The sequence below is a fragment of the Diadema antillarum genome, unplaced genomic scaffold (assembly GCF_040938485.1).
Source record: "Diadema antillarum isolate AM-2024a unplaced genomic scaffold, OU_Dant_1.0 seq00001497_RagTag, whole genome shotgun sequence".
Taxonomy (NCBI): Eukaryota; Metazoa; Echinodermata; class Echinoidea; order Diadematoida; family Diadematidae; genus Diadema; species Diadema antillarum.
In genome coordinates, this window is record NW_027272234.1 from 464,302 (window position 1) to 492,273 (window position 27,972).

Consider the following 27,972-nt stretch of genomic DNA (forward strand, 5'->3'; position numbering starts at 1 on the left):
CTAGACTTCGACACCGTCGCGCCCTCTATTGACTGGCAATCAAGGACTGATTCAGGCTAAAAATACGTCGCCCGCTAGACTATGCCTCCCACTGCATGATATCTTGAGAGCATTTTATTGGTTGCTGCAGGAGCACTCACTCCAGATCTGAAAGCTCCGGACCTCTCTAGCTCACAAGAGTCCTCCAGGAGACAGTGGGTCGGAAATCTGCTCTGAAAGTTGGCTTCGGTCGAACGATTGGCGAACATGAAATTTGACGACATCTTATCGACTGTCGGCGAGTTCGGTCGGTATCAGATCATTATCTTCTTACTCGTGTGTGTGATTACCATACCCAACGCTTTCCACAGCATTGGTATCGTGTTCATAGGCGGAGCAGCCGATCACTGGTGCGCGGTGAGTTCAAGAGGCAACGTGTACTTGACCTAACATTTTACCGACAGGGGTTCTGTTGATTGATTGATTGATTGATTGATTGATTTCACATATTTTGTAAGGGTTGCTTGCTCAGCAAGGTCTGGTTTTCAGCAATTCCCTTTTTAAAACAACACATAAAATGTACGATACAGAACATTAAGAATACGCAAAATTGCATGAATAATATTTCACATTTAGCTGTAAAATGTTACAGAATATATAAATCATTAAACAATAATCAAAACTGAATACAACAATTCAATGGACATTACCAGACATCGTAAATGAACTGTAAGATCATCAATATATATAAATATTTATGTAACTGCAATGAAATAACACAATTTCAATTCAATTAAAAAACAACTGAAATTACAGATCTGCCAATGCTATGGTAGTGTACTGAAGAGTTATGATTATGTAGATGCTTGTATTATATGTTTGTGTATGTGTGTGTGTGTGTGTGTATGTGTGCGTTGCATGTGTGTGTATGTGTGTGTGTGTGTTTGTGTGTGTTTGTGTGTGTATGTGTGTGTGTATGCAGGTTTGTAATTACGATGAATGTTTGAGTATATAGGTGCATTGCGCGGCAAGAGCTTAAAAGAAGGCAACATTACATGACAAGTACAAAATAAATGCAACGTAAAGGACATGGCTGTGGCGAGATGTTACACTGAGCTGGGGTACGCACAGTTTTTAGCTTGACATTACAGTAGAGATGTAACACGACCCAACTCACTCTTAAATATTGAAAGCGAATTTGCATTTCGACATTCATCAGGAAGAGAGTTCCATAGTTCTCCTCCGATATTGATGAAAGTTTTTTTGAGAGAAATTTGTTTTACACATAGGCTTCCTTGATAATTTTCTGTTTGAATTGCGAGTTATCCGCAAAGATACATTGTCGTTAAAGCAAAACCTTTCACACAATATTGATGGAGCATTGCTATTCACACGTACATTTGTACATCATGTAAAGGCCGTGTCACACCAGCCTTGCGTGCGACTTGCAAAGAACAATTTTGACTACCCGGAGGTCCCCGTAGATATCCGCACATGACAGTACCTAGCATGTATCTCAAAAGTAGTCGCCCGGAGGTGCGCACGCATATTTTTTTACCCGCAACCGTGTTTAGGCCCTGTCACACCTTTCCGGGCAAGCTACTCGGGCTTGTTACGTGTAGGGATTTTCTAGCATACCGGACATTCCTGAGGGCGGAAAAGGATTTGTGCGAGTCAGCGCATGTGTCTTACTTGCTGGACGCGTTATACTTGCGAGTACACTGTGTGACCTTTGTACCAGTCGCGTGGGGGCTGACAACTTAGTGAAGGAATTCCTCTAATGGAATGGCTGAAATCTCACAGAATTTCATTATCTTGGCTGCATACGGGACTGCGAAGTACCTGCGTGGGAATTGCCTGGGAAGTACAGCCGCTAAGGGTCTCCTACTGGCGTTCTGCGTGGACCTCTACGGGCATTCCCGCGACCCACCCGGAACAAGTTTTGGTCATGCTCAAAACTTGGCTGCGGTTAAATCGGACTTGCGTGAGCACCTCCGGGCAACTACGCGCTAGATACTGTCAGGTGCGGACCAACTGCGGAGAGCTCCTTGGAGTAAATTTGTTTCCCCGCAAGTCAAGCCGCAGAAGTTCCCCCGTACGGTATGACAAGGCATGAATGAAAATTGCAAACATTCTTGTTCGCCCGCTGAAAATCTTCTACGTGCTGGAAACTACCTCCTCGCCACAAGCCCGCGTTCTGGTGTGACACGGCCTTTAAATAGTGTTTTGAGAGTGCACCACCCGAGGTTTTGTAACACTTGATCAGATGGGGTATCCCATATATGCAAGTATATCCACTAACCATAACCAGCACGTTTTGTGCAATTTGTTTATAGTAGTATGATTAAATTCGGATCTTAAAGACCAAAGAGTTGAGCAGTACATTGCATGAGGTAGAAAAACCCCCCAGTATAATCTGCTTAATTGGTTCGGAGTAAATAAATGTTTTATTCGTCTAATCATGCCGAGCATTTGTTGCACGACTTTTACTGTAGCATTAACGTGGTGTTTAAAGTTTAGCGTTTCGTCAATAACACCAAGACATTTGATGTCGATAGAGCTCCTATAGCTCTAAGCCCAATGCTCCGTGCCGCATAAAAATGCCCTTGTCACAGCCGTGGTGTTGATCAGAATTGTACATTGCTTTGACAAATTTGCGCAAGATGATTAAATGTTAATCGTTTCTATGACTATGAGATACCGCTTTTACCCTTTGACATGTTAAAAACAAGAAAAATCGGCTCCAGCGTATCTCTGCGGATCGCTACGAATAGCTATGAATACAAAGAATGTCAGATATGTCACGAACTACACAATCAAATTTGCCGTAGCGGCCACTTTCCACTACGAGAGAAAAGCCATGTTAACGACTCTATATCTATAGCAGCCACCTGTCTCTGACGACCACTTTTTGGCCGTCTCCCTTGAATGGTCGCTATAAACAGGTTTGACGGTCTCTGATGTGACGTGGCCTTTACTATTAGGGAGAGCGGTTTGGAGCATTGAACCTCAAAACCAGTGAAATGTTAAACATTCAACTGTCATGGGATAGAACCTTCGCATTATGTTTGCTCAAATTGCAAAGAGATGTCACTCCTTATCTAACACCTCCCTGATCTGAATGAAACAGATAGGCCTTACATGTTATAGGACTTCATGGAAAGAGTTCCATGTAGGCCTACGTAGATTAAAATACCATCGCAACCCAAATCCCAACCCTATCCAACTTGGACCAAGCAAGGAGGTTGAAGAGATGGAGTAACAACAGAGTTATTCCCTTTGATCTATGTTCGAAGCCGCCGCTCAAAATATTTGAAGCATGTGCCAAACAGGATCTGCCGCGCCGATACGTAACAATTGACTCGTGTCTCATTGCATAATTACCAGCCACTTTCAAAGGAAAATATGTCTTTGTGATGGTAATTACTTTCCCTTCTTATAAAAGCTATAGGTGGTACAGACACGAGGATGCGCGAACAGAAATAGAGGAAAAAATGCTGAAATGAAGATGAAAATTACTCGACTGGGCATACGCGGGCACTAATCTGATATATCTATCAATAAAGAATTATACTTGAAGATTATTACATGTTATTTTCATTTGGGGAAATTTAGTCGAAAAGTGATAAAACCAGCTTTCCAGGATGGTACAGTTTTAAACATATTCACATAATACAGCTCTGATTTACACTTTCGCGCAAATTTCTGAACGGAATTGACTTTTGTTTTACATGCTTTATTATTAAGTGAAATTTCATTTTTTCAAATAAATAAATAAGCAAAATATGGCCAACATCGATCATCAAAGGCACAAGTGCACCTGTGGAATTCTTTTGTACGTCAATAGAAATTTGACAATTGTTTGAATAATTAGAGCCAGTTGGAATTCCATGTATAAAACTTCCTTGGTCCGTACCTTCGGATTCAGGATGGCCTTTGGTTCCGCCTTAAAGGGGCTTTCCAGACGATTTTGATAATTTCACGTCATGTTGTACACAAATAGACAGCTCCATTGTATAGGCTTGTGGAATTCATTGTGGTCCGTGAGCAGAGAAACAAAATACTTTGACGAATCTTAAACCATGGACCCTACCAGGGTCCATGTTCAACAAAAAATATTTGAGAAATGTAGCACTGTAATTCCATTACAATACAGCTTACTTTACAAGTTCACCTGTTTATAATCAATGCATACCTTCTTCTTTTGTTACGCTTCCTCGAGACCCACCTCATGCATTCTTATGGTGAGGCTGCATGTCATCATCCTTATTCATTGCTGTTTGTAATAAGTTTTGAAACCATTCTTATTTTTCTTCTCAATCACGATAGATTCTGAAACTCTGTAGGCCTACTCAATATAACTAATTGAATGCTTGTTCAAATAAGGATATAAGGAAAGCACCGACCCATGTCAATAATGTTCAGTAATTCCAACAATCTGAGGCTGCGTTTATCAACTCCTTTTCTCGGCAGAAACAGGTTATCCAAACAGCTTTCAAGGAATTTTTACGAGTTGATAAACGCAAAGCTGTTTTGAAAGCCCTTTAGGAAAGCCTTTTACGAAAGGGTGCGTTTATCAACTCTCCTTTCTCAGCAGAAACAGGTTATCCAAATAGCTTTCAAGGAATTTTCACGAGTTGATAAACGCAAAGCTGTTTTGACAGCTCTTTAGGAAAGCCTTTTCGAAAGCCCCAAAGTTGTGACGATCCAAACAGGTTTCCTAAACAGGTTATCAGAAACCTGTTTGTAAAAGCCTTTCGAAGTTGATAAACGCAAAGCTGTTTTGAAAGCCCTTTAGGTCGCCCTACTGCGGTTACGCAACCATGCGTTTCCGGTTTCTGAAAAGACGCGCGCCACGTAAAGTGCACCCGAGTACGTGTACACAGGTGTATACATACAGCTGTGTGTAATGCACGCATATGCTTGGAACAAGGAGGTGTTTCTTTCACCAACAAGGTTTGAGAAATAGAGTAACAACAGTCTCATTCCCTTTGATCCCATGTCTCATGCCGCCACTCAGAAATATTTGAAGTATATGTGCTAGACTGGAGCTACCTCACAGATAGGAAGACAATTTATTGATTCATGTGGCATTGTATCATGACTTGTCACTCTCAAAGGAAGATATGTCTTTATGATGGTAATTGCTTTTCGCCGTCCCTTCTTAGAAAACAAGCGGCACATTAATAGTACAGGCAGTCAGGGCTTTGGAAAGGGCTCTCGAAAAGGCTCTCGAAAGGGCTTTCAAAAGGGCTATCGAAAGGACTATCGAAAGCCGTTTAAACATGGGAAAGTTGATAAATGCAGCCGACGAAAACAAGCGGCACATTAATAGTACAGGGAGTGGACAGGGCTTTCGAAAGGGCTATGGAAAGGGCTATGGAAAGGGCTATCGAAAGGACTTTCGAAAGTCGTTTAAAAAGGGGAAAGTTGATAAACGCAGCCGTAGAGAAGTACTAGTAATGTATAACATATGACTTTAAAGGAGACCTCAGGATGATTCTCAGATTTTTACATTTGACCAACTATAAATTAGTTATACTGAGGACAGAGTTTCAGTATATGGGATGAAGAATAAGAATATTTTCAAAATTTAGAACAAATTGGAATGAACAAGGATGATGATATGGCAGAGTCACTATGCGAATGCATGAGTTGGGGCTCAAGGAAGTAAAACAAAAGAAGAAGGCATGCATAGATTATACACAGGTGAACTCATAAACAAGCGGCATTTTAATAGAATCACACTGCTACATTTCTGAAATATGTGAACCTCCTATGTCATCATCCCCGAGAGAAGATCACGTGTTCGCACTCCGATGATCTCATTGGTTGCAAGTTCTAACACCTGAAATTTGTCGCTGCGTGCGCGGTGTCGTCAACGTCTCTGTCATCACGATAGTCAGTTTTTCGATGCTGTCTGGGGCTAAAACGGATATTGAATTTATGATGGTGACTTTGCTAAGTTCGTCAGCAGGGGTAAGTATCTTTTAAGTTAATTATTTCCTGTACCAGTTATTTACTATCATAAACGATGTGCATGATTTTCACGGATTTGATCGCATATTGTACGCAACTTTGTCTTTGCACACATATAATGTAGCGCAGCATAGCCTGTTTGCCATTATATCAGCATAGGCCATAACACTAGCGGTGCATTGAGTCCGAACTTCATTTAGGGTTCCTTTGTCCAATAAATTTAAATAATCTTCATTTTGAGAGAATAATTTCTATCATCAAATTTTAGGTATAAAATGTGCTACCAAATGCTTCCATGGCATTTTCCATTGTTGTTGACGTAGTTGTCTTACCTCTGATGGATCTTTGACTTTGTTTAGCATAAATCATTCGTGTAGGGTCCTACCGGTACGGTAAACTGGCGTGCACGAGGACGAAGTTCGAACCCTGTCTGTAGGTCTAACGTTAATCAATAGACACCAAATTCAACTGCGGAAATTCGACTGCGATCGCGATACGTCAATAAGCTTTCTTCTTTAACACATTCGTAGTCTAACATTTTGTTTTCCATTTAGGTATCTATCAAACCGAATGATTTTGTTACTAGAATCTAAATAGTCAAGACGTCTACTAGAGTACTGGGTCTAACGTTAGTATTGGTCTACGTTAGGTTCCTAGAGCCCAGAGGTATTCTAACGTTAGTGCTACATCCAGAAATTAAGTGGGATCTAACGTAACGTTAGATGTTCAGATTTTGAGAAAATGTGGATTAAATATTGCGTTCTTTACAATGAAGGGGGCCTCACGTTAGATTGACAGGCCTGAAAGATGTGTCGAAGTTTGGTCATCCCATCATTCATACCAATGGCCCTACCTTAGCGTAGATTAATTCTGACGTTAGATATTCTACTACTACTGTACTAGACTAGGTCTAGGCCCTATATATGTATATGGGTGAAAACTTATGAACGATGTACAATCGGCCATTTTCGGGCTTTGCGATATTCAAACCCTTGTATTGTCACCTGGGGGTGTTTTTCATAGTTTTAGGTATCATTTGGTAGGGGAGGGTTATGCCTTTCAGAAAATATATACTTTGTATAGTTGTTACTGCTTTCCTTGAAAAAATAATGCCTTAAAGCTGAAAAGATTGACAAAAATGCATATTTTACGAAAAAATCCCAGAATCACACGTCGTAATTTTTGTTCCAATCCAATTCTACAGCTTTGCTTTTCCTTGTGAGTAAGCCCACACACTTCAACTATTCAATCAAGTACTTCTGCCATGAACGTGTGTATCATTTATCTTATCAGGAACTCTTGAATTCACTTATGACTGAAAAAGAACGTCTCTGAATGAATTGTCTTTCCCTTGACCCCCAAAAATCAGGGTGACTATAAAAACATGTAAGGCCGTATTTATTTAGCGTCTTATTCATACTACCATTCCATCAAAATTTGTGAGTGAGCTGTATGAAATAATCGCGTGGTGGCTCATTAAAGAAAATTATACTGAATAACCATCAGAGATGTTCTATTGGTTAATTGTGTCATTATTGAAAGTGGGTTATGGTTGAGATAAAACCTGGTGATCAGTATATCAGTGTGAGCCAGGCGACTATGATGATTGGCAACTCTAGTAGCACACTGTCCACAAAAATTAGTTCTGGTTGAAAACCCATATTGGTGAATGTCTCTGATCAAAAGGAATGTCCCTGATTGAAAATCTCTGAAGGGATATTCCAATATCTGACACTTACGCACTGCATGATACTTTATTTCCGTGCTTATTTTATGCACTGACGCGATATCCTGGAATCGAGTCGGCACAGTTCAGAGACGCGAATGCCCATAAATCCAGAAAATGTGAGTAATAACCAAAACTTTCCTGGTGTTTGTGCCGATTTATAAGAGCTATTATTCCGTAGATTTGCCAATCAGTATAATTTGTGAAATTATGTATCTTAATCTTTGAATTAGAGGTAAATCAAAGAAGGATGGCCAATAAATTAATATGTAAGAATCTGCATGAAGATCAAAGACCGCACGTCTCTGAGCAAAATGAAAAACGTCTCTGATAATTACTGTTTCACGAAATAAAGACATCCACTATTTAATACAAATTATGAGAACATTGAATTAAAATTAGCTCTGGATGGGTGCGGTTAGTATAATAGGAACAAGTAGAACAAAGATCTTATCCGTTGATGGATTTGAAATTTGTGCGCATGTGATGTGTTCGCATGCACTGGCTGTAGTATTCAGTGTATGTAGCTCTCCCAAGGTCCTCTCGGCCGAGTCACATTCAGTCATCAATTCGAACAGAAAGGGACTATAGGCAGAACCAAACGTTGCCCGAAGCCTGTTTTCAATACTTCACCTTAATTGGTAAGTCTTCAAATTGAAGAATTTTTGGGATTTTAAGTTGACATTTATCCTGCGATACTAAATCTGTCATGACCCTGAATGCTACAATGCGAAGCCCGATTACGCTATGCGTATGGGACTGCTGGTCGCTATGCGTATGGGGCTGCTGGTCGCAGTTAATTGCATGATTACTAAGACATGCGAGTAAGTCTCACAGTGTTAGTTATATGAAAGGTACTTTAACCTGAAACACAAACTAAGACAAGGAAACTTTTGAGGTACCAAAACTTTTTATTATCTTTAATGTCTCGTTCACCGTACTTTAAGAGACTTTCACACCGGACCTGGCAGACTTGCTCACTCATGCGAAACATTGCAAAACAAAACAAAAACAAAACATGACGGAAGCAAGCTAAGGTACGGCAACAAGGATCGAGGAAAAAGGAGTGTTTGGGTAAATCCTTGGATCCAGCCTTAAAGGACTGCTGTTGTTGTGGTTTTTACAATTCTCTTGCGCCCGTGTGTGTGTGTGTGTGTGTGTGCGCGTGCGTGCGTGTAAAGGCAAGTAGTTTTGCAGGTGTACTGCATGCAGCATTCGTATTTACGTATGTTTTGACTTCTTTTCTGGGGACCTACCCCTGCAAGCGTTTGCTTTTCTTAATAGGTTCGCCCGCATAATTATGTTTCCCATTTATAGTCACTTACATTCAATTTTCAATCAATTTTCCGAAATAAACCAGACTGATCCAGATCCATTTTGTGTCACGAAATATGTTTTCCGTTCAGTCTGCACACACTAAATTTTCAATAGGCGTTTTCACATCAGCCCGATGTTTCGAAATAGCGCGCTATTTTCTGACTTGGGAAATCGGAAAATATCTCGAGCTTGGATTTTTATCGGGCTGATGTGAAAGCGCCTAATGTCTTGTCAATGGAAACTCGACAAAAACGAAATGTAATGAAATTCAATAACTAGTGAGAAGAACGCCCTCAGCTGATCAAACCGCGTCAATACACCACCACTGTCCTCCCACTAAGCTTGTTGGTCTGCTAGAAGCACCAACTTCAAATCTGAAACCCAGAACCCAAGTTCTTTTTCGTTAACGAGAGTCCTCGCCAAAACATTAGATAGGAAATCCACTCAAACGTACTTGTCAACATGAAATTCGACGACATCTTATTGACTGTCGGTGAGTTCGGCCGATATCAGATCATTATCTTCTCACTCGTGTGTGTGATGTCCGTACATACTGCTTTCCACAGCATTGGTATCGTGTTCATAGGGGGAGCAGCGGATCACTGGTGCGCGGTGAGTGTACGTAAAAATGGAACTAGCTCTACACAGTGTATGAGTACTATAGTACTCGAAGCAAAAGGCTTATTGTTGACTGGCAAGTGGTTTCTTTGCGAACAAGCTCACTGATTTAGCTCTTCGCCCCAAGGGTGCGGGGACCGGGAATGTTTTTGTTTGTTTGTTCGTTTGTTTTTTAGTCTGCTCGTTGTTGTTTCTGGGCCCCGTCTTATGATGACTTGTGATTGATTCAAATCAATCACAACCTTGCGACTGAATGCAAATCCATCTTATAAAAAAGTTATGATTGAAATTAAGACGGAAAACTGCAATCAATCACTGATTGATTGCAGCTTTCAAGAGAATTGTGATTGAATTCTATCACAAGTTTTATAAGACAGGGCCCTGTTGTTTGCAGGGTTGGTTGTGTGTGTGTGTGTGGGGGGGGGGGGTTGCGAACGTGGGGGGGGGGGGGGGTTCAGCGATTTACAAGGTCAATAGTGAAACCTTCGGAAAGCCATGGCTGTTCACTGTTGTGATTTTCCTTCAACTTTTGTTTTTTCAATTTTAAACCGATCTTTTCCTCCAGACCCCCAAACGTGGGCCTATCCATAGCGGTAGGCTTCAGCCCCCATACACCATGGTTCCGGGGCTCCTGGAGTGCACACAAAAAAAAGACAATGTGGTTTGTAAATTGTATGGGATAAGATCAGATAGATGCTGCATGAAACCGTTAAAGCAGAATACTAAAGGAAATGCATATTTTGTTGGATTATTCCCCCATTTCAAGCATAGAGCATGTTAAACACAGCGGCCTTTAATTCATCCATTTAGAAAATTGCGTTTTGGAGAACGGCTGCTGAGAAAAATTGTATCCTGAATCATGCTCAATCGGAAGATCCGTGGTTATTTTGGGGGCTTGTCCATGACGTCATGGGATGAAAGGCAAACCCGGAAGTATCACACAACACACACAACCTAAATGGGTCAATTCCTGGCCTGACTAGCATTAAACTAGTCGAGCACGGTTAGTAAAAATTGCTATACGAACATGATGATAGTAAAATGCGGCAATGCAGCTAGTAATGCTCTGCTGGATTAAATCAGGCCATGGTTTACTAACCCAAAGCTAGTCAATCAAGTCTGACTAGCATAAAATTGTATGCTGTACTAGTTTGCAGTGTATACGCCAAGAATTAGTCAAAGTGGAGGAACTAGTGTAAAGCTAGTCGAAGTGGAGAAACTATCATAAACTCGTTGATCTTACGAAAACAGCGCATGTTAGTAAAACTGAAGGAACTACCGTGAACTAGTAAGTCAAGTTGGTAGAACTAGGGTGAATTCCAGTGAATACATATTTGAATGCATTTGGTTAGGCCAATAGAAATTGAGAATTCCCCTGTCATGTGTTTACTTTAAGCCAATCACCAGCCGCAATTTCCCCTGGTTTGGGCGCGGGAAGGTTTACCTGAGCGACGCGTCGCCTGTACGTGGACGTACTGTGTGCATGTGTATACGATGTGCTGTGCGTGTATTTATGTATGCATAGGATTTACGTGCGTGCGCAATCGTAAGAATCAGCGCCTGGATGTAATGGACGTGAGAAAATGTCTGTCTTCAAATGGAGTGGGGCGGAGATATTATTCACATTTTTGAAGGTAAGCAAACCATAGATCGATCTAATTATAACCCACTTGTTGAGTTTTTCCAGTATTATGGGCTAGTCTACCTCTCCATAAACGACCATCTAAGTTACCTTACGAATAACCCCGGGCCCGGGACGCTCCTTGTAACGTTAGTGTACACAGTTAGCTATGGGGCTGGTCGCAGTTACCTTACGATCTAACACCTAACAGCTAGAATCCGAGGCCGAAACTCAACTGTTAGGTGTTAGGATCTAATACTACAGTAATACTTTGAGTCTTTGTGCATATTGGGATGGGGCTCGGCCTATTCGCGGACTAGACCCTATAAAGTCTTTAACTTTTTAACGTTAGAAACGCATTTTTCAAACAAAATAGAGTCTAGACCAGGTTATGATTTCCAAAATTAACAAAAATGAGTGACGAATGTAACCGTCATTGACATTGTACATCTGACATTGTAACTGTGTTAGGGGGCTACTTGTACTTTTGTAGGCACCTATAGAGCGATACATCGATCATCAATAGATCAATAGAGTTCTAAAAGTTCTAACGTTAACATTATGCGTTTCAGAAAATATTGGGACACACTAAACTCTGAGTCTAAATTCTCCAGAACGTTAGTCGTAGGCCTAACGTTAACTACTAACACTAACAGTGTAATGTTAGATCTTAGGTAGAGAAACTAATAGAACTAGACACGGTCTAGTCTACATAGTACATGTACTTAAGTTGGGGTTCTACCGAGGTAGGGCTTACTCTATAACTGTAAAAGTCTAACCGTTAGTCTAAACAAGTCTCACAACCGTTGGCGTTAATTGTAGGCTCTACTCATTTATTCTATTCCAACTAGAACAGCATTAACGCGAAATAGGCCTACTATTACTAACGGGTTAGGCCCAACTAGTATTAGTAGGTAGTCTAGAACTCCGGTTAGGTCCCCACTCACCCTTCACCGCTATAGCTGGGGACTTCTTTCAACCTCCATAGACTTTGCGCATTAGTGGAGACACACACGCAGAATGAGAGGGGACCGTTATCACGATTTAGCCCTAGAACGTAGTAGAAGCAGAACCTAGACCACTGTTAAACATCTAGGGCCTACATTGAACGGTTTTCCAGGATAAGCTATATCCTAGGGCCTAGGTCCGGTTCTCATTGCGGTATTATAGACCTAACGTTAGGCCTACAGTGCAGTGGTATGAACTCTACATGGACTACAAGCATAGCATCATGCACACAGAGATGATCACTGTAAAGTATATAGAGGGAGACGTCTAGTCGAGTTTAGACCACGGTTAGAGATCGACGTATATAAAGCTGTGCTATAATTAACCCTACTAGTATTTTAACTGGGGGGGGGGGGGGGGGTCAAATTGACCCCCTTCTCGACATTTCACGCCACGATTCCGCAACGCGCAAAGATTTTGCCGCGTCATTTCATGACTTTTTTCATTGAAGTCTCCCGCATATTTTGAGACCAAATTTGCGATGTCCGGGTACACCGTTTTGAAGTTACGCAATGTTTTGCATATACATGTCAACCTGAAAACAGCTCAAATTCATGATTTATGTGCAAATCCTATGCAAATTGTGGTTTGTTTGTTTGTTTGTTTTTGTTTAATTGATATAAATTAAATTATTTCAACTTTTAACCATTGAAATTAATCAATTCTAATGTAGATAAGCTTGAAAAAGTGCCTGCAACAAATTTTGGAAAAAAAAACCAAACAAACAATGGAAAACAAAAGATCGAAAAAACAGTAAAATACATGAAAAATTAACAAAACAATAAAAAAACAAAAGAAACTGATTTCGACTGCGCTATTTTTTTAAAAGAAAATTGTTTGATGTGTCTTGAGGAACTCTGACACAAAAATTTAGCAATCCTTCAGTCTTTTTGTTGGAGTTATATGTAAAAATATAATTTCATGCATAAATTTGCATAATTGCAATTTATTCAAAAATATAAAATCAACATTTTTTCTATTGTATGACCATGTAATCTTGTAGTTGACATCCGGCTCTATTTTCAGGCAACATTTTGCGGTGATCACGCGATCGGCGGCCGAGATCTGAAGGGGGGGGGGGGGTCAAATTGACCCCCCCCCCCCCCGTAAAAACTTGGTCTCCAATAGCCCAGTTGAAATAGGGTTAATGCAATAGACTAGAAGCGTCTAGAAACTCTACATTGCTATTGAGTCGACAGCCGAATCACTGACACTGTGTTGCCAGAAGGTGATCTCGATTGATACAGTAATAAAAAAAAAAATGGTGAAATTTGGTGATTTGTATAATTGTGATGACCTATGTAGTAAAAAGGACTTTTATTTGCCACCACATTCAAGCATCCACACAGCTGGGAGAATACCATAGTGTTATTGCACTCCCACGTCATGTGTGGCAATCATCTAAGTAAGAAATACGATGCATGCACTGTTAAGTGTTAGTCCACTGTGACATCACACTTCTAGCTGAAGATCAACGTGCTCACACATCATGGAGATCGATCCCCCTTTTAGCAGACGACAACGGGTACTATATTTGAACATTGTTTTTTATGAAAGTTACAGGTGACCTTAGGCATTGAAATTTGGCAGAGATCATCTTTGGGTCTTTCTAAATATGCTGATCGATGTAGCTAAAAAGTAATTACTAGCTTTTCTATTGATGCACACTTAGTATTTGTGTGGACAAAACGGAACTGCATATTGTCTTGTGGAGATGAGTTCTAAATCTATTTCTGAACATTGTGTTTTCATGCTTTCCTCCAGATAAAAAGACGTAACATGACAGTTCTTCGGGAGTGATGGTGATTTAAAGGAACTCGGTATAGGGGTCATCATTTGGAGAATGAAGACAGATTGATAGCTGTACAGTCTCTGTCACACCACGAGGGTGCAGATCACCAGATTGAAGAATATGTAACAGATGTGGCCAACGACTAGCCATTGAATGCAGGGTTGACGAATGCTGGAAACACCGGGCCAACATCAGCGAAGGAGCCTCTGAGATATGGACTTCCATTGCACTAACCCTGCTGTAAGCTATTCTGTTGTTTTCCACGATGATTAATGAAGGGAGACTAGTTTGAAATTGATTCACATTTATTTTACATTCTAGAGTCTCAGTAATTACATAAGAGGCTACATTAAGAGACTGAAAGCTTTGTTGGTTTTGTTTTGTTTGAAGAAATGATTTTCAAGTATTAATTATTCTTCATGGAGCAGTTTTGGAGCTGTCCTTCTCTCTGAAAATGAAAGCCTTGAGAGGTTAGTACTCGTATTTAAGAAAAATGTGTACTTGCTGTATCGACAGAAGTGAAAACCATGTTATGGTCAGTCTTGAGTTGTGTAAGAAGAGCTGAACGTTGCTTATGGCAAATATGTATATTAAATGATTTTGCACTTCAAGTTTATAATGTAAACTGGAGGGACCTATTATCCTCATGCCATAATTTGTATGATTTGTAAAACCTTTAAATTTTACTTATTTGCCCAGGAATTCAACACACACATCACTCCAAGGGGGAGGAGATACTTCAATAGCTGATGGAAGGAGTTCTGACTGCTCCAAGGAGACACCTGCTTATCCAGATCATCGTAGCATATTTCTTGTTGATAATGGAAGCAGAAAACTGTACAGCGTAAGTTCAATTGTTTGAATACTGGTCTGGAAAACCAGTTTCCCATTGTCATGTCTTGTACTATACATTTCCATGCAATATAGCACCATTTAATTTGCCTGTTCACTTTTGTTTTTGTCTTCTCAAATATAGAGAATAACAGACTAAAATGTGCCCCCCCCCCAAAAAAAAAAAAAAAAAAAAAAAAAAAAAATGAAGGGACCGGTAAGTATAGCGTGGTAAATGAAGTGATGGTTATAGACTTAAAAATAAAGACTGATATACTTGTATGAAACATGTAAACAGAGTGTACCTACAAGACTCCGCGCTGACTTATTTTCTTGGTAGCCCCATTGGGCCACATGTAAATGATAATAGTCCTAATACTTATGATATAATTATAATAATGATGAATAAAAAAATGGAAATTGATTTGCCATAAAGTTCGATGGATAATCACATCTTGTATTTTTCTACTAACTGTGCACATCCACACTTAACCCATCTGCATGAAATTTTCATTTGTATTAACTGATATTTGGTGTAAGAAGCACATGAATAAATGTACTTGAAACAGCGGTACTGAATAGCAATAGAAATTAATGCCAAGAAAAAAAACATGAAAATAGTTCAGCCCCTTAAAAGATTGAAATGAGGGTCAATTTTTTGATGTTATATATTTGCTTCGTAGAATATGATTAACATTCTTCTTGCTTCCTTTTTAAATTCAGATACCCAAGTAGTGAGCAAAAGACGCGTTGAAGCCAAGGCAGTTACGATGCAGTACCCCACTTTGTGAGACACCACACAAGGTGCACAAGGATATGTAAGTTTATACTCATAAGTTTATGTGATCTACAACTTGTTAGCCCTCTTTAGCAGAAAGCTTAAGTGACATACATGGTATATTGTATCTTATTCATCTAGCTTTCAAAAACTTGAACATTTTCAACTTTTCTCCAGAGATAGTGGACAGAATTCAACCATACTAGGAGTTGATCATCCTTGTTTAGTTAGGGGGCAAGGACCCAAAGTTGTTCAGGATATGGTCATGAGCCCCCCCCCCCCCCCCCCCCCAAAAAAAAAGGGCCTTTACAGGGAAATTAATTGCATCTTGTATGTCTTAATTAAATCATTGGGCAAATATACAGGCAATGTGGGGGCTTTTGATAATTTTTTATGTACATGTTCATAGATGTCTAATAAATTTTGTGTGCAGATTGGTCTGATTCCATGACTTAGGTTGGATGTACGTAAACTCCAACGTAACATAATGTAACGTAAGCTCCAACATGCCAGTTGCGCCATTCATTTATTATAAACCTATTCTCGTTTTCTTCCATAAGAATGCCACTACATGTATTTCTACTGCTATCAGATCTTCATCAGTTATAGTCAACTCTGTGCCAAAGTGAAATTTGTTGAGACTCGAGAAAAAGCTTTGACCTACAATGCATTCTTATATTTCAGGAGTACCTGTATGACAAGGATCTCGGGATTCATTGAGTATCGTTTGGAGACCTTGAGGAGCTATGACACCACTCATCAACTCAGGCAGAGAGAGAGTAGTTGCAGCTCCCACCAAGCCCCTGACTGAACACAATTCCAACGTTAGATTAGAAGCCCAACGAGAAGAGACAGCTACCATCGGTGTATAGGCCTACGTACATATCCTTGCTTTTTCCTCTTATGAGATACATTAAATGCTCCTCTGAAGTTGGAACTTACATTCTTGTTGAAGAGTCATCCTCATCAGGCTCATCTGTAGTTGAACATGAAGCTGTTACCAGGACGTACTGCAGCACTTCAACACTAAAAGTAGAACAGGGTTCGTCGATGAAAAGAGTTTGTTTTGAAACTTCAAGCTGCCCTGAAAACAACCTTATTATAGGGAAGATTTTATTTTCCCAAACAACTGGCAGTATTCACCAAATATTGTGATGACACATAACGATCCAAATTCTGTATGTTCATCCATGCTTCCTTCCATGTGTCCATCTGTTACAGTTTCAGTAACTTTTTTGAACTTCAATCATAACCAAACTTGGATAATAGGTGCACTATGGTAACTTTCCCCTTATGACACACTTTGAAGTCACATGACAGGGTCAAAGCCTCAAAAGTCAAAAAAACAAGGTCATTTGAGGTATAATTGTTAGTTTATTTTGGTTAAATGTTTCAAATTGCTCCCATTTGAAGAAGTTTTTTGTCAATTAGTGCTAGTTGATATTTAATTTGAATATTAGATGATCAAATATCAGTAACACAATAAACTGCCTTTAGTCAGAAACTGGCTTTCTGGTGAAAAAAAAATTGATCTATTTTTAGGACAGAGACTGGTCGATCCCTGTACTGTTTTCAAAATGTGGTCTTAACAACTGCTAGTGAAGTGGGTAATGTTCATTGTGTCTATTTTAAACTCAACTGAGCCAAAGGCTTGAGTGAGCTATTGCGATCGATCGCTTTTTGTTCGTCATGCGTCGTGCATAGACTTTTACATTTTCATCTTCTTCTCAAGAACTGGTGGGCGGATATCAACCAAACTTGGTGGGGATCATTCTTAGGGGGTAGGGACCAAAAGTTGTTCATGTGGAGCATGTGGCCCAGGGGGACGGCCCCAAGGGGAAAAAGGGGGTAATCTTTTAAAATCTTCTTCTCCAGACCCAAAACAATGCAGTTAATATGTTATTTGTAGATCTATACATTTACCTATAAAGAATATAGTTTGTTCATGGAAAGACCCAAGTTTCGGTGGTGGGGGCCAAGGGGAAAAAACACATGTCCATCTTCTTCAAACCGGAGTCCAGATTTCAGTCAAACTTGGTTGGGATCATCCTTAGTGGGTAGGGTCCCAAGGTTGTTCATGTTGAGCATGTGGTCCGGGGGGGGGGGGGGGGGGGGGGGGGGGCAAGGGAAGATGGGAGAAACTTTTGTGCTCCAGATCCAAAAGCATTATAGGCAAGATATGGTGTATGTGGATATCTTTATAGGTGAAGAATATACGTTCATGACAATGCCTCAATACCTATGATAACCTCCTTAGAGCTCGGGGGGGGGGGGGGGGGGGGGGGCAGAGGATAGGGCCCCCAAGAGAGGAAAAAAAAATCTTGCTCTCCAGACCCGAACGCATTACAGTCAAGATACGTTTTAAGTAGATACCTTAAAGATAAAGAATATTCATGAAATGTTGTTCATGACAATACCTCGGAAAACCCCTTTGGACAGACTGTTTTGTGTACTAACATCGGTCTTGTACTAGTCTGATTTCATACCTTGATACCACCTTCAGAAATGCATCCTTTCTGTACAAAATGGCATGATATAAAAAGAAAGTCAAAATCTGAAATTTTTAGAGAATTTGTTCCGTTTGTTGTATTTTTAGATCAGATTAATACATCACATGTACCTACATTTGTATTGGATGTTACATCACTGCAAGCCTCATTACATCTTATTCTTATGGACAGTAATGTGTTTGTGTGTGAAAGTTTATGAAATATACTCTGTGATAACGAAATTGTATAGGAACCACACACATTATCTCAATGAATTATTACTATATGCCTATGTTATAATCATTTGTAAGAAAGCAACCAGAGTCAGATTTCTCTAATTAAATTCCAAAATACATGTACTGTACATTTAGTACACAATCCTTGGGAATGAATTTCTGCTTTAGTTTCAGACTTTGCCTTGCGGCTACTCCTTGACACAGATTTCGAGTTGTATAGCCACATATAATTTATAGTTCTTAATACACTGTACAATAAAACATGCGTTATGAAGCTGAAATAATGAGAAGGATGAGAAAGACTCAAATCAAGTTTGTAGCCCATATTATACCAAAATTATGAATGATAATAAATTTGCTCTCAGAGTGTTAAGTTGACTTGGTCATATGATTAAAGCTTTTGTGACTTGATTTGAGATAATTATCATTGAGAAATTTATAATGCATTTGGAGTTGGATTATTATACCTGTCCTAGCTGTAAGATAAAACCAAAATCAACTGCCTAGTTCCTAGTATAGCAAAGTTATTCACATAATTAAAAAAAAATCGCTCCCATAGACTTTATGTGTACCGTTTCTCTCCCCTCTCCCCCTCACCTCCCCCGCACCTTCATGTTTTTTTAATTCTATCACTTGCCGTGTCACAATTTCATGTGCTTAATGAGCTCATATAACAATGAATCATAACATATTTTTTTTTTCTTTTTGGTCCACCCTTTTGGGTTGCAAGTTCACAACACATGGCCATTTACGGGTTCAATTTTATATAAATGTTGTATATAAGGAGATATGCAGTTGTAGAGCTTGACTCTTGATTTATTTCATGCTTCCCATTGTGCATTGAGTGTTTTTATGTAACCCTGTATATTCATTTGTTTATTCAATGCTGCAATTCAATTTCTTTTCAATTATGTAAGATTCCTTTGTGATATTCATGATGTCTACATTAATTTGCTGCATTCGTTGGATGAATAAAATTTGAGATTTTTAACCTGATATTATTGCTTTTGTTTTAATGTATTTTCGTCACAGTTACATTATTTGCATACATGTAATTTCATTTCAGATTCATCTCCGAGACCTTGACTAGCTTTCGCTTGTCACGCATGCTGCACTAGGTTTGGTGAAAGCTAGTCAAAAGGGCCAGACCAGCAATAAGCTAGTCTAGCTGTTTGTACTAGCTCTATGTTAGTGTAACTTGACACCATCTACACTAGTTTAAAGCTAGTCGTTTTCTAGTCAAGCAGCAATGACTAGCCTTACTCAGCATAGTCCAGCATCCATAACAAGTCTCATGCTAGTCCAGCAGTCATGACTAGCATGGAAATCCAAAGCTAGTAACTTAGTTCAGCAGACATGACTAGCTTTGTGCTAGTCCAGCACTCTTTGACTATCTTTTGCCTAACTAGTCCAGCAATCACTACTAACATGATGAGTAGTTTTATGCTCATTACTAGCTTGATTTCCCTAGTCCAGCAGTGTTAACTAACATCATGACTAGCATTATGCAAGTCCAGAAGTCATTACTTGCCTTGGCTTACCAAGTCCAGTAGTCATTACTAACTTCACGGTAGTCCAATAAGCAAGTCAAGCTAGCATTACTAGAATAACACTAGTCCAGGGTGACACCATCTGGACTAGCTTCTTATTAGTCCTGCCTACCAATTTAGGTTGTGTGTGAACAGCCAAAGCTTACCTATGTATGCTCTCGATGAGAGCGTGATGTCGAGGCTCATACCCCAAAATCCCAAGACATTATTTATCAGAATGTCACAAGAAATGAAATAAAATTGTTTTCTACTTCAAGTCTCCTGTGAAATCACACATTTCCTCGTTTAAATAGAGTCTGTTACGTGCCATTTAGGCCACGAATACAGAAGCTGTCAGGCCTAGTGCCTGTACGATGGTGCTTCGTAGTCGATCAGTCACATGCATGCGCCCATCACCGGCCGCGTATGTCGCAGTGCATTAGCCTCCGTGTATCAAAGAGCGGAGAAGCCCGAGCTTCGTACCTCTTTGATACGTACAATATATCGGCAGTTCCTCGGTAGTTCATGTACTACAGCTGTGTACGCCATATACATATTGTACATGTATTTAGCGAGTCTATTTTTTCGCGAATCGGGACTTGCCAATAATTTCGCGAGTGCTTAAATTCGTGGTTGTGGAGTACACCACGGAAGAAGGAAATATATACGGAAAGAACGTTAATATTTTCTCGTGTTTTTAAATTCGCAAAAAGCACCAGGTTCGCGAAATTGGCGAAGATAATCAAAAAAAAAAAAAAAATTCGCGAAACATTCGGCGTACGTGGATCGCTAATGCTAGATACCACGCAATCAATGCGCGGGCATCGGCTAAGTCGAAGTCTTGACTAGGCCGGCCGGCCTATCTGGTGATAAAATAAACGATACAGAGCACTGCGATTTTCATCGATAGTGATAAAACTTTGATGGACTCGGTGAAGTAATGAATGGATCGTGCAGTACCTAGCTCTTGCTAGATAGAATGCTGATGAGCTGTGAACGGGAGTACGGAGTGAGTTAGCCCGACCAGACGCTGTAAGTACGCTGTGCGAATACCTGTCGCGACGTACCTACTACGTACAGCGACTGGGCTGTATAGGAGTGAGTGTGATGTGATTGATAATACGTAGCCCGACCAGACGCTGCGCTACTTACAGCGACTGCACTGGGCTGTGTTCAGTAGGCCTAACGTTACTGCTGCTCTGAAGTACGAGATCAAGTCAGCACTAAGCTCGGTTCATTTTCAGTTCAGAATAAAAAAAAAAAAAAAAAAAAAAAAAACACTCTTACCCATCTAAATTTTGAAGTCTACCTGGTATTGGTCCTGCGTCACCAACATTGTCCCCTGGCCTGCCGTGTGGCAAGGGCTCGTACTGCCAATCTCCACTAAGTTCGTCCGCTTCAACGGGACCGCCCTGGGCCTTCCCCACTAGCTCGCCCGTAGCGTTTCCCTCCTGCGCCCGGCCGTGCGGCTCGTCAGCAACATCTATTTCTCCAACTTCACCAGGGTCATCATCACTAGTTTCATCATCGTTATCATCACTAGTGTGTACTGTATCACTCAGTTCATCATCGCTCCCACATTCAAATTCCACCAAGAAATCATCCTGATCATCACTGCATGGCCTTAACGTAGGGTTGGGGGTACCACGTATCGACACCCTAAGGATCTGTAGCTTGTTTATTCTAAAAATATAATACAAATCCGCCTAATTCTTACCTCAAATATGCCATAAATACTGCAGTTTTGAATGTCGTGACCGTCTCGTTGATTATGAATCTCCGTTTTAAAATAGCGCAATTTTAGTGCGTGCGTTCCGTTTTCTTCGCGCAGCTAAAAAGGGAACCTTGCGATCGACACCCCCTCTCCTCCATAGGTATACACGTGAATTTCACAGCATAGGTATACACGTGAATTTCACAGGCCATAGGTAATACACGTGAATTTCACAGCCATGCGTCGTTACTGATCGGATGTGTAATTTTTAGCTTGGTTTGTTTGAGTTTGATTTTCGTTTCTTCGTTTTTATTGTTTTTATAGCTAATGACACTTAATCCCGCGCGTACTTTTTTGTTCTATACGCAAACAGCCATGATACGCAGGGTGTCGATGGGAAGGTGCCCTGTCGATAGGTGGTGCCCCAACCATACGATGTCGTGCATTATCGAAAAACAAACTTTTAAACTTTGTATGCAAATACTATCTACAACAACTTGTATGATACACTGCATGCATTATGCGCGCGGGGGCCTGCGGCGCTCGAGACCTTGCGCGATTCCTTTCATCCCATGACGTCATCGGCAAAGCCTCGAAATTTACGCTGTGACCTAGATTTCAGGGGGGGGGGGGGGGGGGGTGACAGGTGTAAATTTTCAAAATCCTCTAACTCCACTTCAAAAAGGCCATTTTAAACGATGTAAACGACAAATTGTTCTATGTGTCCCACTCTTTCACTTCATATATATCTATTTCTGTAGTATTCCCCTTTAAGCCAAAGGAAGTATTTACACGATGTTCTGGAACAATTAACCTCTGGACAATTACCTAGACACTACCCTTAACCCTAATCCTTATCCTAACCCCAACGTCTCACCAAGGAGGTTATATACATGGGAGTTCCAACTGGCTGTAACAGTTATCAGATTTCTATTGATGTACAAAAGAATTCCACAGGTGCACTTGGGCCTTTGATGATCGATGTTCCAAGCCGCCGTCTTGCTGAGCATACTGAAGATTCATTTTGAACGTTATCATAATGTTGGCCATATTTTGCTTATTTATTTATTAAATGAAATGAAATTTCACGTAATGATAAAGCATGTAAAACTTAAGTCAATTCCGTCCAGAAATTTGTGCAAAAGTGTAATTCAGAGCTGTATCATGTGAAAATGTTTCAAACTGTACCATCCTGTACTTTTCCGCTTAATTCCACAAATGAAACTTATATGGAATAATCTTCAAGTATAATTCTTTATTGATAGATATATCAGATTAGTGCCCGGGTATGCCCAGTCGAGTAATTTTCATCTTTATTTCAGCATTTTTGCTCAATTTCTATTCGCGCATCCTCGTGTCTATACCACCTACCTTTCATAAGAAGGGATAGCGAAAAGTAATTACCATCACAAAGACATATATCTTCCTTTGAAAGTGGCTGGTGAGTATGCAATGAGACACGAATCAATTGTCTTCCTATCTGCGCGGCAGATCCTGTTTGGCACATGCTTCAAATATTTTTGAGCGGCGGCTTCGAACATCTAGCAAAGGAAATAAGACGGTTGTGAATCCATTCTCTATATCCTCCTTGGTCTCACCAGGGAGGTAGAAGCTTTCACCTCCCTGGTCTCACCGTAAACCTTACCCTTATCCCAATCTAATTTGCTCTAACCCTTTCATCCGTAAAGCGGGGTTTCGCCGGGTGGTAGTTGTGGGGGGGGGGGGGGGGTGGGGTAATTGTCCTGAAAAATTTTCCTCATTGTTTTGATAACTGTCTTGTACCTCAATGAGGCGCAGGTGCGTATGTGTATGTGTGCGTGCGTGTGTGTGTGTGTATGTGTGCGTGTAATTTCTTGGAGGAGGGGAGGGGGTAGAAAAATGATGAGCATGGATGCTTGTTTCTGTGTCGTCATTACTGAATAACTTGAGGCTACTACAGTTCATGACGTCAGGATGTATAACACCATAAAAAGAAAGATTTACGTAGAATTGAATATATTTGTATTTCATTACAAAGAGGACGTATATTGACTTATTACTAACATAATCATGTTGACAGTAAGTGTATTCCCCCTACTTTTTGCGCGAAGTTAGGCAAGTGTACTTTCGATTATGTCAGAAAAGTGGAAAAAAAAATTGCGTAAGAACAAAGATAAAGATTTACCCCTTCTGACCATGGACTCCGTGGTCTGACAAATACATGCATTCCTGTACACTGTTTCAGCCCAGGACATTGATTTGTGTTTTTATAAGAGATCTCTCAAAATAAATGTCTTAAAATGTACTTGTAGGCACTGTTGCATAGAGCTAGTATGGTAACTTTGCGATTAATGACAGCTCTGATATCAAAGGTAACTATATCGGTCGTATGCACAGAATGTAATGTAGTTGCTCAAAGCACACCATACACTTATGTGATCAAGCTCAAGGAGCTGCGTACACCTGTATGCACAACCCTTTGTTTTAATCGCTTGCATTCCAACGGGGAACTGACTGCAATTTCAAATGAACAAGCGACGTCACTCTTATAAGCGAACATTATTTATCGGGGTACAAAGGCAGGGCTTTGAAGGATATTTCAAAGGACATGCCTGTGTGTTGGCAAAGCACATTCCTTGCATATAGTAGCAGAAAGTAATCATCAAGAATCTTACAAAAGAAAACTCATGCTCATAAATGCACAAACACACACACATACACATTATCTTGTGTTACATTCCACAGATTCCATAAACGCAGGCTGAACGCCGACTGTCCCGTTTTAAGAGCCCCGTCACACTACAGCGAATGCCCAACGAATGCCAAGCGAAAGCCCAACGAATTCGAAAATGTGAAGACAGTTTGCATGTCTGACGTTCTTTGAATTCATTAGCTATTCATAGGGATTCGCAGAGATACGCTGGAGATTTTGGACATGTTTGAAATAAAAAAAAAATAGGCTCCAGCGCATCTCTGCGAATCCCGCCGAATAGTTAATGAATACAAAGAACGCCAAGCATGTTACGAACTATTCTAGTTTTACCAACGGATGTGAACATATCTTCAAATTTTCAAATTTATTGGACATTCGTTGGGCATTCGCTGTAGTGTGACGGGGCCTTAACAGGCGCAGTGCTCGAAAACCACCGCGGAGAATACGCTGCCCTTAATCATTTCGTTGCTGATGTATTACGCTGGAAATGGAAGCATTTCACATCATTGTCACTGCAGTAGCAAACATGATTGCGTACTATACATGGATAATGTGCTTTACAAACATTGGCTCCGGCGGTTCTCTGTCCGTACTCCGGAGGCTACTCCGCGTCTACCCTGGTTGATGCAGTGAAGCCCTTCTCAACAGGCTACCAGAAAGACAAGGTAGCCTCGGGGTAGCCTCCGGAGAACAGCCGGAGAAGGTGTCCGTTTTATACGTCCGCACGGTGAATCTATCCGGAGACGTCATGTGACGAGCGCTGCGCCACACAAATCCTCGAGAGTCTCCCTATAAATCAGCCCGACTAGACGTCGTGCAAAGCATGGCGAGTTCTGTACTTTTTCTTTCTTGGATATTATACAATTGGGGTGCACGTCACGAGACGGACACCCACGACTCACAGCCCACAAGTCATACAGCCCACTAGTTATACAGCCCACGAGTTCAATACTGAGTAAATAAAGCCCACGAGTTATACAACCCACGAGTTCGACACTACACACAAAAGGCTCACGAGACCGACACTATGCAAAGAAAGCCAACGAGACCGACACTACGCTCAAAAGGCTCACGAGACCGGCATTAGGCAAACAAAGCTCACGAGACCGACACTAGGCAAAAGAAGCTCACGAGACTGACACTAGGCAAGGAAGGCCCACTAGACCGACAGGATGAACATCGCCCCCTATAGACCAATTAATTGTATAGGGTGTCCAGATAATGGCAGAAGGAAAATATGAGAGATGCAAAAGGAGGGTTGCTATGGGATTACCTCGTCAATCCCCCCCCCCCTCACCTCCTGAACTGTTCAAGATTTTTGATTGGATTGCGAGTTTGTCTGTTTGTGAAAAAAAAAATCTTTAAAAGTGCACGAGATATTTCAACATTAATTTTGAAAATGCCAAAACACCCTCGTTTCCCTTTCCGCAAAAATATTATTCCCGTATACACCTGCTTAGAAATAAAATAAAATAAAATGATGTGGTCATTCAGATCAACTAAGTAGAATAATACCCAGGTGTGAAATGAAGTTTGCAAGAAAATATTTCTCAAAATGGTTAGTGTTGCAGTGCATACTTGCTTTGCATGATATGGAAGGGGAGTAGTCTTCTGCAAAGCTGCTGATTTAATATAAATTCGCAGAAATAAAATGTAATCTATAATATCAAGGTATCGTTCAGGATTCGGAAAAAGAACATGCATTCATGAACACAGCCATTTTATTTCATGAAAAATAAACCGTTTTGAGGAGAATGATTTCACAAATACAAGCCACAAAGCGATGTGAATCGCTGCAATATAAAACGTTTTCATCCTTTGAAATGTCAAATATACATTATGGTTACAAAAAAAAAAAAATTACAAACTGAACTCAAAGCAGCCGGGTATAGGCAGGACGATAGGTTATCTAATATCTCGCTCGATAGCGTGAAATTGCACCCGCCCGTATGTAATTTTCCACTTAATGGAACACCCTGTACAGGTAATTGACACCTAGATGGCGCTGTTCATCCACTCGGTCTAGTAAGCTTTCTTTGCCTCGTGTCGGTCTCGTGAGCCTTTATTGCGTAGTGTCGGTCTCGTGGGCTTTCTTTGCCTAGTGTCGGTCTCGCGAGTCTCTTTTGCGTACTGTCGGTCTCGTGAGCCTTTATTGTGTAGTGCCGGTCTTGTGGGCTTTCTTTGCTTAGTGTCGGTCTCGTGAGCCTTTTGTGCATAGTGTCGAACTCATGGGCTGTATGACTCCTGAACCTTATAACTCATGGGCTGTATGACTCATGGACCTATTTTTGATGTCGGGCTCGTGGAATGACCCCTACAATTGTATGTGGCCCTGAAAAGGAGTAGGGTTAATACATTTTAACTCACAGCTCTAATCTACTCACGACCTAATGCTTCATTCTTACTACTACACTGTTAGGGTAAGGGCTGTTCATGAGGACACTTACGGCAACTTGTATTGCGCAGAGGAGGGCTATCAATGGACCATATATGCCCGTCTTAACATGGTCAGTGAAAAAAGAGAATCAGACGAGAAGTTTTAAACTTACAGCGACTTCCGAGAAACCTCTTGTTTTTGTAATTGTCACAAGTTTTTTTTTTTTTTTTTTCAAAAACAAATCTTTCACCCTTTTTCGCTTTCCTCAAACGAAATGCTGGTTCTCATGTATTTTGGCTCGATGTTTGAGAACCATTGTACAGAATTCCAACCCCTGTTTTTGTTTATGGACAGTCGTGTTATGGGTACAGGCATAGGTGTTGGGAGATTGAAGTCCGAGGGTTAATAACAGAAACAGACGAAGTCATGTCGCATAGTCGGTCAGTTTCCCTCAGATATTGCGGAGGTCAATGACCCATGGAGGTCATTATTAGGGAGGAAATGTACGCAGGTTGAGGTAAGGATGGGGTGAAACACTTAGGCGGATAAGATGAGGAGGGGAATGCTTAGCAAGGCAACCTGTGGTGTATCCCATGGTCATCCTGATCACAGGAAATTGTTGATGATTATTTAATGAAAGACCAAGTCAAGAATCGAGTAGGGCCTACGTTGTGTAAATCCTCGGCTAGCCAAATCAATTCAAAGTTGTAAGTCATCAAGGATTATAGTGGTGAAGTGTGTACCGTCTATCTACATTTTCAAATTGATCAAACGTGCATTACAACGACAAATTCAGACGATTTATAGCGAGCATAACGAGCGATATTTTTCTACAGAAATTCCAGGCTAGACCGCTAATTAGATGTGTAAAATTGAGTAAGATATTTTGATTTTAGAGAAGATGAACATGTTATCAAAAGGTCAAAAAATGTCGGCAATGACTTTACCATTTAATGCTCGCTAATATCATTGACATAATAAAAAGTGGAATACTGAAAGAAATATGTTAAGGGGACGATGAAGTGGAAATTTTATCAAGTAACGAAAATGAATCTTTTTTGTCAGATGCTTTAACACCTCCCTACCAACGAGAGGCTTATAACCTTTTTGTCTACTTCAAAAAAAAAAGAATGCTCGGAAACCTGTATCAGGTAAAGGACTTGAAACTTCTCAGTGTTCAGCAATGGATGAATTAGTCGTGATTTCCACAAAACGTGTTGATCTTTGTGCGCTCTCTGACTGACCCCTTCAATGTTCAATAACTGAGAGCAGAGCCTGGGCATGCT

The 27,972-nt window shown here is 40.5% G+C and overlaps 1 protein-coding gene and 1 long non-coding RNA gene across 2 annotated transcripts in view; both read left to right on the top strand.

Annotated features, from left to right (window-relative positions):
• Positions 1-246: 246 nt before the first annotated feature.
• The window catches only part of LOC139710083 (organic cation transporter protein-like), a 73,995-nt gene continuing 46,269 nt past the window's right edge, over positions 247-27,972 (top strand). Inside the window, exon 1 of the mRNA XM_071622027.1 lies at positions 247-396. Within this exon, the coding sequence (XP_071478128.1) occupies positions 247-396 (150 nt within the window). The remainder of the gene's footprint in view (positions 397-27,972) is intronic.
• On the top strand, positions 14,180-15,636 carry LOC139710093 (uncharacterized). Its single transcript, XR_011709428.1, has 3 exons — positions 14,180-14,280; positions 14,740-14,884; positions 15,595-15,636. It is a non-coding gene; the product is annotated as an uncharacterized lncRNA (long non-coding RNA).